General features: G+C 32.7%; 2 protein-coding genes across 2 annotated transcripts; one reads left to right on the top strand and one right to left on the bottom strand.

The window, feature by feature from the left end:
• Positions 9,696-12,525, top strand: LOC109334371 (F-box protein CPR30). The gene is made up of 2 exons (XM_019570113.1): positions 9,696-11,069; positions 11,892-12,525. The coding sequence occupies exons 1-2, from the start codon at positions 9,889-9,891 to the stop codon at positions 11,929-11,931; spliced, it is 1,221 nt and encodes a 406-aa protein (XP_019425658.1). The 5' UTR covers positions 9,696-9,888; the 3' UTR covers positions 11,932-12,525.
• LOC109334372 (fruit protein pKIWI501-like) lies at positions 15,591-17,428 on the bottom strand. Its single transcript, XM_019570114.1, has 2 exons — positions 17,305-17,428; positions 15,591-16,353 (listed from the first exon to the last, which is right to left on the bottom strand). The coding sequence occupies exons 1-2, from the start codon at positions 17,317-17,319 to the stop codon at positions 15,877-15,879; spliced, it is 492 nt and encodes a 163-aa protein (XP_019425659.1). The 5' UTR covers positions 17,320-17,428; the 3' UTR covers positions 15,591-15,876.

Genomic DNA, 22,645 nt, shown 5'->3' with positions numbered 1-22,645 from the left:
AAAGGTAATGTTGAGGGTAAAAAAATGATTGATGAATGAATTTGTTTGATTGTTGTGTATAGGAGATTTTGATGTTGGTATGGATGAGAGATTTTGTGGTTGTTTTAGATGAGAGATTTTGTGTAGGAAAGATGATGTTTAGGGGATTGTGGATTCGTTAGGAAAGAAAAAATGGTATGAGCATTTTTGGCTTTTTTCTTTCCCGTAAGGGAAGACCCCATCTATTTATAGCCAAAGTCATATGAACACCAATTAATTCCTAGGAGAACATTAAGGGATTATGATTTTTTTTTCTAATTCTCAATCTGATTTTTATCACACTTAAATGCAAGTTTTAAGAGTCAAATTTTCATACTCAATCAATGTATTTAATTCCAGCACATGACCAAATTGCAAAAAAAATCAATCAACACCCAAATCTTTCAAAATTCAAATCTACGAAAAAATGGATTAAATATATGTCATTATGATGAATCATTCATTAAATATTCATATCTCCTTTATCTCTTTATTTGCTGGAAATAATTTTCTTTGGAATCAATTGAAATAAAATTCATTAAGTGCTAATGAATTCATTTATTTGATTTGATTACCCCCTTTCTAACAAAAATCAATTCATGGAATCTAATCGGATTCACATAAAATATATATTTGAGTTGATGAAATTTGTATCAAAAATATTTATTGAAAATTTGTTTTTTTTTAAGTATTTTTGGCCCGGACAAAATTGGGTATTCACACATCGCAACATGGGCATAGGTTTCATCATAGACGATGCTCTCTTCTTGATTATATCTTTTTGCAACAAGGCGTGCATTATTACGTATAATCAAACGAGGTTCGTCCAATTTATTTTTAAAGACTTATTTCGTGCCTATTACGGGATGATCTTTAGGATTAGGGACCAAGTCCTATACGTTATTACGCTCAAACTGGTTTAGTTCTTCTTGCATAGCTATACCCCAGTGTTCATCCTCTAAGGCCTCGTCTATGGTCTTAGGTTCGACTTGAGACACAAATGCTACAAAGTTACAAAAGTTTCGCAGTGAATTTTGGGTTACCACTCTCGTTGAGATATCACCTATAACCTTGGCGAGTGGATGATCTTTCTTTGTCCTCCACACCATATGCATTTCTTGATGATCTACATTTTGCTCTTGATCATCCTGAACCTCGTTCTCAATATCCATGTCCTTTGTGTATGCATTTTCCAACGCACCTAAAACATCATCACACACAACCTTCTTCTTCTCTTTTGGAGAAGATTCATCAAATTTTGCATGGACAGACTCTTCAACATGCATAGTATATTTATTAAAGACTCGATATACTTTACTTGAACAGAGTACCCCAAAAAATATTTCCTCGCCAACTTTCGAATCAAATTTACCTAGTAATCTTTTACCATTATTCAATATAAAGAATTTACATCCAAAAGCATGCAAGTGTGAAATATTCGGTTTTTGACCTTTAAGCAATTCATATGGCGTTTTTAAGAGTGTAGGCCTAAGCAGTACTCAATTAATTACATAGCAAGCGGTATGTACCACATCGGCCCAAAAATATTTAGGGACCTTGCTTTCATTTAGCATTGTCCTGGCTAGCTCCTCTAGTACTCGATTTTTCTTCTCAACAACTTCATTTTGTTGAGGGGTTCGAGGAGCCGAATACTAATGTAGGATGACATGCTTTTCACAAAACTTATCAAATAGGTGGTTTTCAAATTCACCACCATGATCGCTGTGAATATACACTATCTTATGATCAAATTGGTTTTAAAGTTGTTTGACCAGATTTTTAAAAGATTTGAAAGCATCGGTTTTTACAGCGAGAAACAAAGTCCACATAAATCTAGAGTAGTCATCAACAATTACTAGCGCATAGTAGCTACCACCAAAGCTCAAAATTTGTGATGGTCCAAACAAATTCATATGGAGTAATTCCAAAGGCTTTGTTGTGGATATCACTTTCTTAGTTGAAAATGAACTCCTCACTTGTTTACACTTTTGACAAGTGTCACAAGAGTCTTTGATTTAAAATTCAGCTTTGGTAATCCCACTACTAAACTTAACTAGATGTTTCAAATGAACGTGTGCAAATCGTTTATGCCACAACCAAATGTCACTCTCTTTAGCGATAAAATATTTTGAAAACAGAGTGGTGACATCATCCAAATCAACCATATAAATGTTATTTATTCGTTGCCCTATGAACTTAACATTATTATTTACCCCATCACGAATGATGCAACAATTTGAGTCAAAAAATACCCTGTTACCTTTTCCACACAACTGACTATTGCTTAGAAGGTTGTGCTCTAGTCCTTCGACATATAGTACATTTTCTATTAAGGCTTGTGAAGCATTTCCAATTATTCCAACGCCTAGTATCTTCCCTCTATTGTTATCTTCATACGTGACATAACCTTTACCATATAGTGAGAGATCCAGGAACTTTTATCTATCACCTGTCATATGCCTTGAACATTCACTATCCAAGTACCAGTGTAGTTCCTGAGTCCGTAGGCATACATGCAAAACAAGTTTACTTGCATTGTTTAGGTACCCAAGTTATATTGGGTCCTTTCTTGTTAGTAATCAAAGACTCTTGCCCTTTTTGTACCCATACATAATTACCACTAGGCACACCATATTTCCTAATGTAGCATGATATAGATGTATGACCATGTTTACTACAATAGAAATAAGTAGGCAATTTATGATTAGTCCTATTATGCATGTAATCTACTTGCCTTCTATATGGTCTACTGTTTTTCCTTGATTTATAGCCAATACCTCTATGATTACCTACATTCCTAGATGTAGCAAGTAGGTTGTCCAGGTTATATATGCTATATGTGAACTTTGTCCATATATCTTTTAAATCAGAAATTTCAGCATTTAATATATCGCATTGGTCATATATAGGGGGTTCAATTAATTTAGTGGCACAACTACATGAGGCAGAAGAGTAAATTAGATCAAGAGTCTTATTTTCCAATTTTAATTCATTTAACTCCTCTTGCATTTTAGTTATCTTAATTTCATGCAACATGATGACTCGTTTTATATCTACATTTACTTTCGCTAATTTCTTACGTTCCTCATGCAACTCAACATATGCACTATATAGTTCATCTTAAGTAGGAGATTCATTGGAACATGAGGACAAGTCAGAAAAGTATACCTCACTTGTGTTATATGGGTTGCTTATGCTGACAATTTCTGTATGTTTGTCATTAAGCACAACTTGGTTGTCTCCTCTTCATCGGATGTGCTACTCTTTGTCTCGTCCTTCAGGACATCCCACACAATGTAGGCCTTCTTGGATTTGAAGTCCTAGGGGTTGCTTCTATCATGTTCAACCTTATTGAGGTGGATCGGGCATTGGTATTTCATATGGTCCGACTTGCCACACTCATGGCAAATGAGGCGATCTTTGGGAGCTTTGCCTCGTCTGGTTGAATCAGCTGCCTCTTTCATTTGAAAGCGCTTAAACTCTCCTTTCTTCTTGAGAAACTTCCCAAATTTTCTAACCATGAGGTTTAATGTTTCATCATCAAGTTTAGACCCTGAATCATTATCGTCTCTTTCTTCTTGTGATTGTGAAGATGTAGCTTTTAGAGAGATCCCCTTTTTCTTTCGGTCTGAATCTTCATGCATTGTTAAGTGTCCTAACTCCATTTCGTGTTCCTGGAGTTTTCTAAAGAGAGTTGTTAGCGGCATTGTATTCAAGTCTTTCGACTCCATAATTGCGGTTACCTTGGGCTGCCATTTCCTATTAAGACAACACAACACTTTGTTAGTAAGTTCACCAATAGAAAAACTCTTATCTAATGCAATTAAATGGTTAACAATATGGGTGAATCGTTTTTGCATTTCATTAATTGACTCATTTGGAAACATATGAAACAACTCATATTCATGGGTTAACACATTCAATCTTACGCGCTTAACCTCACTTGTGCCTTCGTGGGTTACATGCAAAGTATCCCATATTTCTTTTGCCTTTTGGCACTATGACACTCGAAAGAATTCATCGTATGATAAGACAAATGTTATAATGTTCTTTGCCTTGAGATTGTGCTCGACCTTACATCTTTCTTTGCTAATCCACAATCCCTTCGATTTTTCATTGGGGTCACCATCCATTAAGTGAAGTGGAGTGAACGGCCTGTTGACAACAGAGTCCCAAATCTCTGTGTCTATAGCCTCTATAAAGATTCGCATGCACACCTTCCAGTAGGCATACCCTTCGCCACTGAAAATCGGAGGACATTTGATGGATGCACTATCACCACCGAAAGGGTTAGTGGAACCTATAGTTATTAATCCCTTGGATCAACGAATTTAGCGGCCAAACTAGCACATTTATACTAGCTCTTATACCACTTGTTGGGTACCAATAAGGTATGATTACACCTAGAGGGGGGGGTGAATAAGTGTCACGGATCACCAGTCCCGCTTTTATGATGTTTGCGCAGAATTCAAAGCTGCTGCAGTTAATCGATTATCAACATGGTTAATCGATTAAAGCCAATTCACTTAATCGATTATTATCAGAACGTTAATCGATTATCCTGATTATTTTACTTTTAAAATTAGTTTTCTCCCTTCGTAAAAAGCATGATAATTCTTGATCTTTAATATCCTAAGATTGATTCTTGACTAACAACATATTAACACAACAAGCAATTAATCATAGTAATCTAATCAAAACAGGAAGCAATAAAGACTAAATTATAAAGAGATAGGGATAGAGAAAATTTGTTCGAAGATTTTTATCCTGGTTCATTTGCGGTCCACTACAAACTACGTCTAGTCCTCCCGGTTGATCTGGGAGATTTTCTTCACTAATCAGAAATTTAATTTACAACCATACTTCCAATACAACGAGATGGAAACTTCCTTCTTGAAATCGATGAGCCACAAGTCTCAGTTTGACCCCTTATCTATGCCCACTTGGATACCACATCTTTCGCGCAATTTGGCCCCAGCTGAAACTCTTGCTCGAATCAAGACTTTCTATCTAATGAAGACTCTTAATTCTCAACCTGTGATGATACCACACATCACGAGAATTTTCCTCAATTTCAGAACTTTCCCCGAGTTACTTTGCACACTAGAATGTGCGGATTACAACTCTATAATCGGCTCTAATCACCCTTGACAGAAAGATCTCACAAACACAACCTTAAGACCTAATTATGAAATCATGCAAGGAGTGTTTTCAATTGAATGAAAAATGGTTTTTCTCAATGAAAAGATTTTTCTCTCTTTTATCTCTATTCTCTCTTTTTTCACTCTTGAAGCTCATGCAAGAAAACTCAAAGATACATAAAGATAGCTTTGAAACTTTTTAGCATAGTGAATCGTTGATTCTTTTTCTCAGATATTTTTCGTTCTTTTTTTTTACTGAAGGTGAAGAGAAAACTGTTTTAAAAACAAAATGGATTCCGTTTCAAAATAACATACTTAGCTCATAACTGATATAACATATATTAATCGATTAAATTGTCATGTTAATCGATTAACGAGTTTTTGAAAATAGACTTTCAGATATGGATTAATCGATTAAAAGATTACTTAATCGATTAATACACAGAAATCATGGGAGGTTAGCTACTGTAACTCCATTTAATCGATTATAATTTCCTTAACCGATTAAGGATTTCACTAGGACTTAATCGATTACAAACTGGTTTAATCGATTAAATTTGTTGAAAATGGTTTTTCAATCTTTAAATGGTAAACACCCTATATGATGAATGATCATTATTTTAGAAGTGATTAACCTTTATGCATAAAATCATGTATGCTAAATGCAAATGCAAATGCATGATTGTTTATTATCATATATTCATGTGTTGATGTTATGCCTCATTTTATGTGATTTTTATTTTAGACTCTTTGTGAGACACTTCATCTTGGGTTTACCTACCCTAAGACTCAATACTAGGCAATCATCTTATGACTCTAGAATGTAAAAAGACAATCATAGATTCTATGACAATGACCTTGAGTTCTTGGTATGTTGTTTGTTGAGATGTCTAAGCCTTCAAGCTTCTATGTAAGATCTTGTCTTCATCAAAACTTCGTAGATCAGTTATAATGGTATCCTTTGACTATTTGTCATTTCAAAGGATACTATAAAAAAAAGGGAAAAACTAACAACAAGGACAAAACTCATTTTCGGTATCTTCAATGTAACGTCATGACAAGGTGAGTGTTTTAGGAAGATGAGTTGAATGAATGAATGTCATGACAAGGTGAGTCTTGTGGGAAGATGAGTATAGTGGAATGTGAGTTTGTGGGAGATGAGTGTCGTGTGAAGGTTTTGTGGGATTGTGAGTGACGTGGAAAGGTTTTTTGGGTCGTAGGAAGGTTTTTTGAGTTTTATCATCTAAATGAACGAGTAGTGTGAGGTTTTGTTTTTAAATCTCTAAGAATAAAAAATTGAACATCGCTCATTAAAACAAGTATTATTGAATCTATGTCATTCAACAACGATCAATGAAGCTTGTTTAATGTGTGAGAAACAATAGTGGTTTTTTTCAGTGAGCATTAATAAATATTTGAGTCATACAATCAATAACGCTCAATGAAGCAAGCATGATTGAATGTATATTCACCTATCATATCTAACAGCGTCTGCTTCACATAGTATTATTGATTTCCTTCTGCCTATCATTTGAATCCATTCTACACACGAGCACAATTGAATATGTGTTGTTAAATGCAAAATTAAGACATGGTGGTTATGAGCAACAAATACATCACATGGTTACATGATCTAGAAATGAAGTCTTCAAACTGAAATAGGTTCACTCCACAACCAAATTTTCATTGCCTCATCCTATTCATCCATCTTGTCTCACTCTAGTCCTAAAAAAGCGGCATCTATTTCTAATGAATCTAATCATACATGACACTTAAACCCAAGGAGACTTATTTCAATATCATCATAAACAAATGGGTTTACAGAATTAAGTACAGAACATCGATGGCTCCATTAGAGAAACCACAATGGTTGTTCTTAAGGTTGTTCTTAATGGAATAAGAACATTCTTACTTTGTTCTCCACTGTTCTATTCTTATTGCTTGACTTTTGTTCTTAAATAAGAACAATTATTGGTTGTTCCTAACCAAAGGAAAGTGATGAGAAAGGTAGGTGGTGTGGAAAAAGGTAGATGTTGTGGGACACAAATAAGAATAAGAATGATGTTTGTCATTGTGAGAAAAAAGTAGATGTTGTTCTTATTTTATAGGGAATTATAATAAATTATCAAATAATGTGTGTGACCCAAATAAGAATGAAAATATTGGCCTCCATTGGAGATGCTCTTACTCACTATAAAATGAGACTAGTTTTGAAGGGCTTTTATAAAAGACAATATATTCATTATCATGATACATTATTCCTATTATCAAACTTATGCATGCCACTTTCTGAATATAACTACCTCTAAATTACAAATATAAACAATAACTTTCTACATGATACCATCACAAATATCTCAACTCCTATGTTCTCTCATCCACAATTCATCTACAAATTGGTAAAATCCCTTATTGTCTCAAATAATCACCTTGTGCTTGGTATCATGCTCTAAACACATTCTTGATATAATATGGGATTAATAACTCCAAGCGAGACATTTCAATGTTTATTTATAGTCGTGGTAATACTATATCATATTACTTAGTTTAAGATATTTTTTTCATAAATAATGTCTTGAAGTTTTTTTTATCTCTTTCCAATTTTCTCTTGCCACAATATATACCCTCAAGAATATAAGCTTTCCAAGTCATTTACCTGTAATTGAATTTGTTCCAACAATGAGAGTAGGTGGAGGCAACTGCCGCCTGATTTTTTTTTTAAAATTTATTGTCATACTTTTTTTAATTTCTTTCAAAAAAAATTTATCTTATTTAATTTGTGTGCTCCTTCTAAAAATTATAGATAATGAATTAAGTTTAATTGTAAGTGTAGATATTGATGTTGCTTAAAATATTATTCCTCTATTCCAGTTCATAATAATTTTATACATATGAAATAGATTATGTGATCATAGATTACTTTTGTCAAATTTTGATATAAAAGTCTTAAGATTCTATGAATTTTTATAAACAATTTAATATTCGTAACATATGTATTTTTGTGCAAAAATTCTATCATATGGATTTCAATGAATAAAAAAATTTAATTTGATATGTCAATTTTAACATTTTATTACTGATGTCATTAGTCATTCATGTTTGAAAACTCCAAACAATATCTTATTTAACTGCAATTCTGACGAGAAGTGAATGCATATTATTTGTTTGATCAATTTATCCGTCTCATATTAACTATTTTGGTTTAACTATTACATAAATATCATTTCCAGTAGTAAATACAATCAAACAAAATTGTACAGTAAGATAGAATGAGTTACTTGCAGAGAAATGAAATAACTGAAAATTTTACTCCTGATTCAATCATTGATAAGTTGAAAGTCTTTAAAAGAATGAGCGACACTTTAAATGAATATACATTTTTCTTTAACGTATTTAATTGTTAATTACTTTTATTTAGAATCAGTATTGTATTTTGAAACTTTAAAACAATCATGTATAATACTTTATATTTTTTGTTATATGTTTAATCGTAACTCTAAATTGTAATTAAATATTGTTGCTCCCTCTAAACTTTAGGTCAAGATCCGCCACTACACTGAACATTATTATATTCATGACTTACTCCATGCATGATTACTATCCAATAGATATGCTTCACCCTGCCATCAACATTAATATTGTCAATTTGTTGGTTCTTTGTAATTAATATGTCACTTATCTTGATATGACATTTAATGTTAACAGACTTTTTTAGTACATGCATGCTTCCACTAGCATTCACTTACATGCTGCTATATGTGCCATGACATACGCTATATTAGAAGAACCTTGGATTATGACCTACAACTTCACCATTAACATGACTCCCACATGCATGCTTCCCGTATCTCTCACTATGTTGGTGACCCCTCTATCATGAAATTCATGCAACCTTTATTATTCATTGCAACCTTTATTATTTAAATTCATTGCAACCTTTATTATTTAAATTCATTGTAACCTTTATTATTTAGTGTGGCCCAAATTCAGTCTCTTTTGTGCAAAAAACAACACAAATAGTCAAATCCTCTATCGAGTTTTAATACAAGACTATTGGTTCAACTCTTAATGAACTTCTTTGGTTCATGGAAACTCTTCAAAGAGCTATGTCTCCCTTTTCAATTACATCTCATAATTACTCTCACAATATTTATGCCACACATCTATATGAAAATCCAATATTTTACTCACATAGGAAGCACCTTGTTATGCATTATCATTGTTTTCAAACAAGGACCTACAAGATCAACACATACTCTTCAATCATCCCCTTGTTGTCCTTCCCATTAAATTTCTATCAAGGAGCATATCTACTGTATTATAATATTTGTCACTCTATATGTTATAAATTGTGATTGATTAAAAAATATATTTAAATTAAACATTTAATTATTAATTATTTTTCTTATCAATTACACTTTATGACACATAGAATGACACACATGAGACATCATATGGATTCCACACATCAATATAGTTTTCTCATGTTATCTTTCTATACTAACTCCCATGACATGTAATGTGGAAAAGGTAGATGCTATGTGACAAAACATGTTGATGTATGGTGTGGCACATCCTTATCTCTGCACCTGCCCCTTCTTACACGTCCCCTTCTTTCTCTCTGGTTCACACAAACCCAACTCACTACTCACCCACCTAACCTAACTAACCCATCATACTCAAATAACACAATCCCCTCCTACCCCTCTCTTTTCATTACACTCACAACATGCCGTATCTTCCATCCGAGGTCATAACCGTCATTTTCTCCTACCTACCCTCAACCACCCTCCTCCGCTTCCGCACCGTCTCCAAATCCCTCCGATCTCTCATCGACAGCCACCACTTCATCTTCCTCCACCTCACCAACTCATCACAATCCACCACCACCACCACCGCCACCACCGTCATCCTCTCGCACCAATCTGATCTCTACCAACTCAATCTCCAAACCCTACACAACAACAACACTCTCAACGCTGCCACGTCACCGCTACTTCTCAACCACCCTCTCATGTGTTACAGCAACCGCATCAACCTCCTCGGCTCATGTAACGGTATCATATGTATTTCCAACGTCGCCGACGACGTCGCTTTATGGAACCCTTCGATTCGTAAATACGTTATTCTACCTTCACTCAACCACGACCTCCGCCCGGAAAACTTCCTCTTCGCCGCGCGTGTTTACGGCTTCGGTTACGATTCTGTGTCCGGTGATTATAAGCTTGTTAGAATTTCTTATTACGTCAATTTGCAGGACCGTACTTTCGATTCGCAGGTTAAGGTTTATAGCTTGAGAATAAATTCATGGAAAATTTTACCTAGCATGCCATACGCGCTATGCTGCGCGCGTACGATGGGGGTTTATGTTGACGGTTACTTGCACTGGGTTGTGACGAGGAAACTCGAACCGGATCAGCCTGATTTGATTATCGCGTTTGATCTAAGATTCGAGAATTTCAACGAAGTTCCGTTGCCGGAGAAAGCGAATGATGAGGTTAATAATATGAATCTTGAAATTGATGTGGCTGTGTTAGGTGGGAGTTTGTGTATGATTAAGAATTATAGGAAACAGAGAATTGATGTTTGGGTTATGAGAGAATATGGATCTAAAGATAGCTGGTGTAAATTATTTGTGTTAGGAGTGTCACATGATATAAGATCTTTGAAATCTGTTAAGCCTTTAGGTTACTCAAGAGATGGATTGAAAGTACTGTTGGTGCAAAATCGTAGGAAACTGTTTTGGTATGATCGTGAAAGTAAAGAAATTTCTTATATTAGAATACTTGGTTTGCCTCATTTCACTGAAGGTATGATTTGTGAGGGTACCCTTGTTCCACCCTCTGTATTAAGGAGTGATAATGGTAGAAAGCAACACAATTTGGGAGTACAAAATGCAAAGAACAGAAGGTATTGTGTATGCTATGTATTTTCATTTTTCAATATGATTTGATCTGTAGATTTCTGTAGTTGACTTGGAGTCAATGCTACATGTTTCCCATTTAAATCTAAGGATGATGATGATGTTATTATCCAAATTAATTATATAGGATTAAATTTTAAATAGAACTAAGTTCGTCATGTTGTCAATATTTCATTGGTTGTCTCTACGCCAAGTCTCTAATATTGGTTAGTAGCCCCTTCTGATTGGTGGATTTCATTTTTGAATGAAATTAGCTATATTTAAAAATCGAGTTAAGAAAGAATCTCAACATGTATCTTTTTTGCTTGGGTGTCCCTACAACCATAGGAGAAGAGGGATGGTGGACTGGAGTATGATATGGTCTCTCTCAGCCTTGTCAAATCCTCATGCACTTTATGTTTGGTCTGGTCTGGCCTGAGGCTTCTTAAATTATTATTTTTTAAATTAATTTTTATATGGTTAGCCTCCCTTGATGTCCCGGGTTCAAATTCTGGAAGCAGTCTCTCCTCTTGTAGTCTACCCTCTCCGGATCCCATTAAGTTGGAGGCACCCTTTGTGATTAGCCTTCCCTCATCAAACTTTTGACTCTGCCCCGACTTACATTAGTTGGGTTGGGATATTTCTCCTCCCAGAAGTTGTTTCTGTTGGGGGCTCAAACCTATACTGAACACACTTCAATATGCATCTCTTAATGAAAACACTGTTTTTATTTTGCTGATCCATCAAAATTTGTTGGTGAATTTTACTTTTCAACACATTACCCTTTGTGGTCTTGTTAACTTTACTTCTATGGTGTCACGTATTTACAGGGATGACTTCCTGTCTCAAGGATTCAAATTGACATTATAAGATAGCAAGAAGAACACATGGTGTGTAGCTGAAATTGACTTGTCGTTTGGAGTTCTGGACTGATGATAGACTCTCTCTCTTGAGTTATCTCTGTTGATGAACTTAGTTGCATTGGGTTTATAGATTTGTTGAATTGATAAGGAGCCAAGCCACTCTTATTGTTGTGAAGATCTAAGACTTTTTCACCTTTTGTTTTATCCGGGAAGTTGGTGAAAGAAAGGCTCACCAAGGTAAGGTGAAAGAGAGTACTCCAGTTCGAAATACTGCTGTAAGTTGCATCCAAAGCCATTAGGCTGTTTGACATGTCTGCCTGGGTTTTGCACATTGTTGCCTCAGTGTGAAGATCAAGAAAACAGTAATTGAATAACATATACCCATACACAGAAAAGGGCCTATCTGTTTAGTTGTAATGAAGTGATGAAAATTTTGTTTGTCTCTGTTGTTATGTATGAATTTGTGTAGAACTGGTTGTACACTTGTACCAGATAATGTAATATAACCTGTGCATTTGTAATCCGTACATGATTTTTTTGTTGGTCTGTTGCTTGGTGAATGGATTTAATGCTAGTACGTTGAGAAGGGGTTATATATTAACTCAGGATTTGGCATTAGGCTATGTTATTCGTAAGATTGTTGGGAGAATGTCAGCAGAACAAAGGAAGGTTCTCCTCTTCCTTCATCTCACACATGCTTTTACAGTCTATGTTTCCCAGCATACTCAACAACACATTGGTTGCACTTTTAGTACCTGGTGACTAGACATGAATTTTGGCTAGTGGTTTTGACTGCACATAATATCTCTATTCTGTTTGTACATGTTTAGAGGATCATTCTATCTATTCTCAAATTGAATTCTCTAATTCTGTTCCTCAAATCAATTCAGAGTTGATAATCTGTCAAATGTTTATATGGGGTCAAGTATCAATGAAAAAGGATTGAAGGAAAGGATAATTCATTCCAGTAAATAGCTGTCAGTTCATCATGACATGAGTAAGTTTGGACAATCATGCTCATAGTGCTACTCTTACTCTATAATCTATTAAGAATTACTATTTGACATTCTTACAATTTATCTTTCTCTGCTCGGATTACTGTGTTATTGTTCTAAGAGTGATTGTTAATGAACTAAACAGATTTATTTATATTCAATGAAATAAGACAGTATTTGTGTTTTTATTCAAATTCTGGGCTAAAGACAAATGACGACTAAATCCGTTTTATTATAAGTAATAAAACTGAGTCAATATGGAAAGTGATACGTTGTCACAAATTTGTTTACTATATTTTTTCTTTAATGAATATTTTCATCTGAAATTATTTCAAAAATATGAAAGAATTTAAAGATATCAAAGTTGTCCTTTACAACAATATCATAACTTCTAGTTAATATCAGAGCCTGCTTTGTTTTATGATTTAGACACCATTATTTTCTCTCTAAAATCAATGGAAATAACATGTTAGAGATTTGTAAAAATTCAGCTTGTTAGTTAAAAAGAAGTTAGTTTATTTCTATTTGTATGTCAAATTTGTTTATTATATTTCTACTTGGATGTGAAATCAACATTTCTAAATGGACCCTTGGATAAAGAAGTTTTTGTGAAGCAACCACCAGGTTTTGAGATAAGAGACAAAGAAGATCTAGTGTATAAGCTACACAAAGCCTTGTATGGGCTCAAACAGGCACCAAGAGCTTGGAATAGGAGAATTGATGTATTTTTGCTACAACTTGGGTTCATAGAAATTCACTGCAGAACATGGTGTTTATGTAAAGGGCAGGAACAACTCAGATCTTCTCATTGTTTGCCTCTATGTGGATGATTTGTTAATAACAGGTGGAGAATCAAATGACATCTCAGCTTTTAAACAACAAATGCAATCAGAGTTTGAGATGTCTGATCTTGGCAAATTAGCATACTTCATAGGCATTGAGTTCAAGCAAACCAAGCTTGGGACAGTTATGTACCAAAGCAAATATACAAATGATGTGTTGAAAAGATTTCATATGATGGAAAGCAATAAAACATCCACTCCTGCAGAATCTGGAATTCTATTCAACTAACAAGAAAAAGACAAACCAGTTGAGAAAACATTGTTTAGATGATTGGCTCACTAAGGTACATATGCAATACCAGACGTGATATTGCTTATGGAGTTGGTTTAGTAAGCAGATTCATGGAAGATCCACAACAATCTCATATTGTTGTAGTAAAGAGAGTGATGAGGTATCTGAGGGGAATAATAGGGCATGGAGTCTTGTTTCCTTTCAAGCAGAACAACAATGGCAACAATGAAATGATAGGCTTTTCTGATGCAGATTGGTGTGGAGATAAAACAGATAGAAAAAGCACAATATGGTACCTATTTAAGTTAGGTGATGCCCCTATAAGTTGGTGTTCCAAGAAGCAAGATGTAGTTGCTCTATCTTCTTGTGAAGCTGAGTATATAGCAGCTTGTATGTGTGATTGTCAAGCTGCTTGGATGATGTCTTCATTGAAGGAATTGCAAGTACAAACTGATGATGGAATTTTACTAATGGTGGATAACAAGTCTACAATCAATCTTGCCTTAAATCCAGTGTCTCATGGAAGAAGCAAACATATAGAGACAAGGTTTCATTACATAAGGGAGCAAGTAAGCAAAGGGGAGGTAAGATTAGAGTTCTGCAACTCAGAAACTCAGCTAGCTGATATCTTTACAAAGCCTTTAAAGAAAGAAAGGTTTGAGAAGCTAAGGTTGCAGCTTGGAGTTAAGAATGTTAATGAAGTCTGAATTAAGGAGGAGTGTTAGAGATTTGTAATAATTCAGCTTGTTAGATAAAAAGAAGTTAGTTTGTTTCTACTTGTATGTTAAGTTAGTTAAAGTTTAGTTGCTATAAGTAGAAACAAAGTAATATCATTGATAAGTAAGTTGTAATTGAAGTTTAATACATTTTCAATATATACAACAAGATTCATTGCAATTCATATATACAAGTCTTCTTCTAACTCATATATACATTTTCCGTGTTTTCTTCTATTTCTTCTTCTGCTAAACTCTAGTGCACTGTGTGTGCATAACATTTCTGGTTTCTTGCATAACAAGCCAAGGCAATTGTGTGTGTACAAGTTGTAATTACTTGGCTTTTATCAACAATAGACTATATAAGCTTCACTTCTTATGCGAAGTTGCAGGTTACTTACTCCTTTGTTACATCCAATTTTTCAATAAATAGTGGTAGATCTATTTTCTATTAGTAGGAAATGTGACACAGCAAAATAGTGTTGTGTTAAGCATCCAAATCTAGTTCTAATGAATTCTTAGCAAACACAATGGTTTTCATACACTTAGAATGGATACCTTTTATTTTGGGAAAAGAAAAAAAAGAAATTGATAGTATGAGATATTGAATTTATCTTCTTTCTGGCTTTCTTTTCCCACAATATAAAGAATCTACTAAAAAAATACATTGCTGTTTTTGTAACCCATTTTCTCCCTCTTCTTCATTTGTTATTATTTCTTCTCCAAAATTTTGGATTGTCATAGTCTTGGAAGCAGAAACTTCTCACATTTTTTTGGTTAAATACCTAAGTATCCTACTAATTCATGTTCACAAGCAGAAATATAAGATGAACTATTTTATGTAAAAACAAAAGATAAATATCATTTATTCAAACCTAGAGAAACAAAACACACCATGAGAAATTCATTTAGCCCTCTAGGAACCACCATCCACAAACTCTAGCTACTATAGCTCACTTCAATACATTACACAACCCCATAAAACTTCTTTCTCATATCCACCACTTAGCATGTATGCATATGTGGATCAAAGTGCTGTGCATATAGGTATATATATCCCCATATCCAAAGGCTTACCATCATAATAATACTAATAATATAATAAACAAAACAGAAAAGCTTTTCAACCTTAACAACATGCAAAAACAAATAAGTGGCCGTATAGGTTTAAGCCTCAGTTTTCTCAGTAGGAACTTCTACAGTGGCTTCAACTTCTGGCTCAGTTGCTTTGTTCTCTTCCACTGCAGTTGCTGGTTCTGGTACTGATTCTATTTCAGTAGTTTCTTTAGGCCCCTCAGCTATTGGCTCTTCTTTCACTTCCTCAGTTTTTTCCTCTGTTGTCTCAGGTGCTTCATTTTCTGCCTCAGTCTTAGCTTCCTCTGTTGTCTCAATTGTTACATCCTTAGTCTCAACTTGAACTTCAGCTTCTGGAGCAGGTGGTGCTTCTGTTGTTTCTACCTTTGGTTCTTCAATGGTTTCTACCTTTGGTTCCTCAGTGGCTGGTTCTTCTGGAGCAGGAACCTCAGATGCTGGTTGTTCTGAGGCAGGAACCTCAGTGGGTGGTTGTTCTTGAATTGTTTCATGGGTTTTGGTTACTTGGGTTGTTTCATTTTCTTGAACTGTTGCTGGTACTTGCTGTGCAACCTGCAAGTGCAAGATCCTTTTCATTTAACAAAGTCTTCTCTCTAGAGTAAAGTTCTAACAAAAACATGCTAATTAATAGAGGTTACTCTATTCTTTTTTTTTTCTCTTTCTAACTATGGATGAAGTTCAATCGTATGTTAATTAGTTCAAACAAGTAGTGGGGAATCGTTGGTTTGATCATTGATGCTTAGCAAAAGGAATGCTTGAATAATAAAATTTTAGATGACCTATACTTTGGATTCAATTGTGATTGTAAGAGCAGAAATTAATAAAATAGAAAATGAGGTATACTTAGAATGATATGTTGATATTCTGATCGTAATCCAATTCCACACACCAATGAGTACTTATAACATATTGATTAGCTAGAATATGGTTAGTGCTTCTTAATTAATGATCAAGGGGTATAAAACACATGAATCACCCCAAATCTTGTATAAATTAAAAGTTTCTGTAATGAATCGGTCATCGACTTTATAGATTTATAGTGGAGAAAGAGATTGACAACAAAAGACGACTCAATACACGAACTTACACTTATTTGGATTTAGGATGTACATACTATGTAGTTTTATGATTGCAAGTGAAGATGTTGTTTTTCAGATTTTCGTCTATAAAAAATAAAAGAAAGTGTTATAGTGATCATTCTTATAGTATTGCAAGAGATCTATCCGCACTACAATCCCAACTGCAATATATAGCTTTATAAATCATACACTCGCACTTCAGAGAAAAATAACACTGATTCATTCATTGAGTATGAATGGCAATAAACAAAATAAAAAAGGTGCAGTAAAACAACAACAAAAAGAGTGTAGAAAATAGTAATATTCTGCCAAATTAAATAAATTGTTTTCCATCATATTCATGTAGGAACTAACTAATCAAGCAAGGTACATATGGACTAGAATAGAGAGGCTAAAACAAAGAGAAACTATATCTTTGAGTTACCTCAACAGTAGCCATTATGAAAGAAGAAAAAAGATTTGATTAATAAAGCTAAATAGATAGGTGTATGAATGAGCAAAGAAAACAGAGAGAAAGAGTGGTTGTGAGTGAAATTGTGAAGTTTATGAGAAGTTTATATAGAGTCTTGAAAAGTAGAAGTAATGTTGAGACATAGTGTCATCAATCAAAGGAATCTTTGACAACCAGAAGGCTCATGTATTATGTCCACTTGTAAATGTTTTCTCCTTCATTTTATTTATTTAGGATTTAATTTAATATATTGGTAACTTCAAAAAGAATATTAATCCAATTAAATAATTTCCTCTGATAAGTATTTTTGTATGTTAATGAGAGGTTGCTTTTCACTTTCTCATTCAAAAATTTTTAAGTTACCTATGATTTAGAAGGTTGTAAAACAAGACAAAACAAAACAATTATACTCCTTAAATTAGAGTGTTTAATTACCATGTACTAATATATATATATATACATAGACTAAAAAAAAATTAATATAAATTTATTAGTAATTGTAAAATATGACAAGATAAAATTATGACATCAAACTACTAATTATCTTTAGATAGTATATAAGTTTATATGTAATAGATATTTAAAATAGCATAAAAATAAATTATTGTGTTTAAGTTAAACTTTGTACACGAAGAAGGTATTAGTTTAGTGGTGTAAGACCTTAGATCCCAGATGATCAAAAGGTCAATGGTTCGATTTCTAGGAGCGACACTTGTTGGAAGAGACAAACACACACTCTGAAAGAATTAGTTCCTTACCCAAGAAAGAGTGAAAGAATACACTTAGTAGTACAAAAAAGTTAAATTTTATGCTATTTTAATTATATTTATCGTTTTATCTCAATAACTTATTATTGGAGGATTTTTCTGGTATAGATGTATCATTGAGGATGAAACTACAGTCTAGTACTCTGGCTAGATCAATTTACATACATGGTAGAGGTAGATGACAACTAAAATGGATTCAAGAAACATAAATACATTTATAATTAATTAATAGAATGTATAAACAAACATTTTTTGTTTTGATTCAGGACTTAGAAAGTCATATTAAATTCCAATTAATTCATATTGTGTAAGGAAACCAAATTAAAGGTTGTCAAAACTATTTCAGCAGCTACCTTTATCATTCACAAGATTTTATATTTGAGACCTTATTTAACAAAATAAAACTGCTTAGCACTTTGCTTATGATAATAAAAAGGAAAAATTCTTACCACTTTACCATCTATAAACAAATAAATTGAAATATCAACAATATTTTTGCCAACTAAAACTTTAGAGCAAGATGTCTTTTCTCCTGAGTGGAGTTGAATGTGTTCTGTGCAGCGGGCCACGTACGTGACTGATATCATGAATTCATGTTCAGATGTTTCCTTTTCCTATAGTAACATACTAACATATCTGAATGTGATTAATACTATTATTTTTTTACGAGTTGAGTTTTAATATGTAAAAATGAAAAAATGAAAGACTTTATAATTATATTGTGAAACTTTTAATATCTTTTCATTTCGTTTAAAACCTAACTCGTAAATTGATCTAAGAAGTCGCAATGCTATTTCCCTCACCAAAAAGTTATCCAGCTAGACTCCCCAAATAGAGCTAGTGATCATAAATAACAGCAATAAATGAATGACCATAAACTTTTATGAAATCAGAGTCTATATGTTAACAGTGTTGTACTAAAAAGTATAATTTCCACGTACAAAAGCAACACAAATGAGCTTCACATCACACTCATAAAAGCAATCACACAGCGACTTCAATAAACTATACCTAATTGGATCACTATATATTATTAGCATTATTATTCACCTACAAAATCAGGCTTTGGTTAATGGGTGTGTTACCGGTTTAAGAATCTTTTTTTCTAATGTTAGTACTAATTGTGTGATTTAAATTCATCAAAACAAGACATCTATCATGTGAGACACGAAAGAATCTTGGTGCCCGTAAAATGTTAAAGGAAAAAATTGTGCTTTTCACTGTTTTGGTCAAGGTAAGCTGTTTGCAAAAGGTTTGTGACTTGGGAAAGTAGTTTTATTTATCAATTAGTGTATTAATTTCGGTTAATTATGATAATATACTTATTTAAAAATTTATATTATTTGAATACTTAAAATATGTTTTTCGGTGGAAAAGTACTTAAAAATGTTATCTAGATGATTATATACAATATAATTATTATAGATAGTCACATACCCACATGCAAATATACTAAAATAACAAACCACACTTGCATGCAAGTTGCATAACAATATTTTAGACAAGTACCTAATTTTGGTCACAAATAAACAATTTTGGTTATTGGTAATTTAGAAGAAGCAAAATTTGAAATTGAAATATGCAAAAGTTTAGAGAAATAGCCAAGGAAAAGAAACAAAGGACATAGGCCGGTGGCTATTGTGGAACCCCATCATCAATGAGCATTATTACCGTCCAAATGAAATTATGGACCCACATCATAAAAAATAGGAAAGGAAAAAACAGAAAAAGAAAAGAAAAGAGGTTTGTTTGGACAACTATGGTTCCCTTAATAGCGTCTTTTTGCATTGAGCATAATGTTGGGAACCTCCCTTTCCATAAAGATGAAAAATCCACATGGCCCACATAAGCATGCTTTCCATGTAGTGATCTTAAAATGAGTAATGTTTATGGGCCCGCCTGTATAGCCTGTAACTTTTTGTAGACATGATATTTACTTTAGTTTATTTGTCTGTTTTGTTTGGCTCATTTGTCCGCAATCATTTTTATTGAATAATGTGAGTGACTCCGATGCTTAAAACTTAAAAATACTAAAATTTAAATAAATTTTAATATAGTATGATTTAATGTTTAAAATTTATATAATATAATATTATTTAACATATCAAAGTTATTTGTTTTCTCTCTTCAACTTCTTTGTCAAATTTGTTTCTATAATGATATGATTTTATTTTTTACATTTTCTATTTAATTCAAATAAATTGTATTGTTATGATTTGTTTTTTTTAATGTTATGAATTATTCAAAAACAAGCAAAAATCTCAGCTTCCATATTTTATTTGTAGATATTTCGTGGGTGTCGGCTAAATTGGAACAATAACATCAACAATAACAACCAACAATATTTTACAGTTTCACTCGGTTTACCACCATCGATCACCTCTATCTAACTGTCATTGTCATCATGCGAGATTAGGACTCATCTCACTATCATTTGTTACCGTCAACATAGTCATGGTCCCAAGATTTTGAATTCCGAGTGTTTTAATGATCGTTTATTTGAAATAAATAAAAGAATGACAAATGTAACATTTTAATCGGGGTTAAGAAGAAATTTTATAAGTAATTACAATTCCAAATTCATCTTTTTTTTGTCATAAAATATTTGTCATTCTATTGTGTTATTGTTGTATGTTAGTGTCAAATTTGGCAAGATATAAATATGGAGTATGGTGAAGTTTAATTTTTAAAGATTACTTATCACAAATATTTTTTTTTATATCTCACCTTTTTATTTACTCTTACGATAAGTGGATTTTTTACCAAAAACATGTGTTCCTCTTAAAGATGTGTGGATTTATTTTGATAGCTACACTCAAACAAGTAACAAATTTATTTATTAGGTTCTAAATACAACTCCATTTTTTTATTCCTTGATCACAATCGGATTGAGCATAACAAAACTTAAAAGAAATATTAAATATTAAATTTGAAGAGGTAAACTCAATTCATAGATTCCACAGAAAGACGCTAAACGCACACAAACTGAATCAATCTAACGTCGATGACGTGGACCAACAGTTGTCCATCACATGTGGGGCCTTTACTTGTGAATGGTCTGGCATGCCAGATTCCCTTGATGCATCATTTCGTATATTCTATTCTTATTTCTTTCCGTCAAGCCCTAAACAACTTATTATTTGATAACATATTTATGATATCACATTGCATAATAATGGTTCTACCAGCATGTATACACGTAATACAAAGGACCAATCACATTTATTTATTTATTTATCTATTACCTGTATAACAAAAAAAACTCACTCATAATATGTGTTAATCTCTCAAGCCCTCATGACATGTGTCAACCTCTCATCAAATCTAAAAGTACCTCGTGACATGTGTCAATCTCTCAATCAAAATTTTCCCTACAAAACATGTCAATCTTCCATTTTTGTTCATTGTACAATTTAATTGTAATGATTAATGAGCCCATTTGTTTTTTATTTTATAAAGAAATTACATTTCACAATAAAGATGATTGAATCCTTTTTCACATGTGAATTACTTCTCCACTATTATCATTTCATATCTTCATATTATTCTCCCCTTTTATTTCATATTTCTCTCTTCTCTCACATGTCTACAATCCAATGTTTCATTCGTCAATCTTCATTTCGTTAAACTTAATATGATGACTTTCTGTATCCCGTTACTCAATCTTCATCAAATGTAGATTTGTTCTTCTTTTGTAAATATGTTGTTTAAAGTACATTTTTATTGATTTTTTCATTCATTTGTTTACTTTTAGATATGTCCTTATTTTTAGACTAGCAAGTTACCCGTGCATTTGCACAGAACGGTATTCTTTTGCCGCATGATTAAGAACACATATTACATGTGCATTTATGATTAAGAATATGTATGTTGCTCGTGCATTCGCATGGTTAAAACCATATATGTTACCAATGCATTCATATTGTTAAAAATTATTAATTATATATAAAATCTTACGACCAGACCATACGGTTTAACTCTTTAAATCAGATAAACTTAATATGAGACCTCTTCTAGTTTAACATATTGCTCGACTTTCCCAACATCTTTTTTATACATACATAACATGCTATAATTAGTAGTATTCTATTAATAAAAAAAATCATCAATAAATTTATAATTTCATTATTATTTGATTCTAAAATAAGATTAGTATAAAAATAAATATTATGATTTGACTTTAAAATAACTACAAACAATATGTTATGATTCATATTATTAATATTTTAATATTGCTATAGTAACATTATATTTTAATATTGCATTAGGAAATCATATTCCTTTTATTTTTAAATAAATCACATACATTATAAAGTTCATTTGTTGTATCATCATATTATTATATTTGATCGTTTAACTTAGTTGATTAATTGATTAATTGTGTATAATGTCATTTTTATAATTGATCCATAAAATTTGAGTTTTTATATTTATTTATGACATTAAAAATATAATTATTTATTTATCAATATAATTATAATTGTGCATTAAGTTTCTAATGTTAAATAATTGTGTAATATGCTCAATTAATCATGCACGTTATGCAA

The sequence above is a fragment of the Lupinus angustifolius genome, chromosome LG19 (assembly GCF_001865875.1).
Source record: "Lupinus angustifolius cultivar Tanjil chromosome LG19, LupAngTanjil_v1.0, whole genome shotgun sequence".
Taxonomy (NCBI): domain Eukaryota; kingdom Viridiplantae; phylum Streptophyta; class Magnoliopsida; order Fabales; family Fabaceae; genus Lupinus; species Lupinus angustifolius.
This window is presented reverse-complemented; position numbering and strand designations above follow the sequence as displayed.

Excerpts from the sequence above, each read along its gene's own strand:
- LOC109334371 (XM_019570113.1), top strand. The coding sequence starts at position 9,889 with ATGCCGTATCTTCCATCCGAGGTCATAACCGTCATTTTCTCCTACCTA. Across the intron at positions 11,070-11,891 it reads CAAAATGCAAAGAACAGAAG|GGATGACTTCCTGTCTCAAG; the intron begins GTATTGTGTATG and ends ACGTATTTACAG.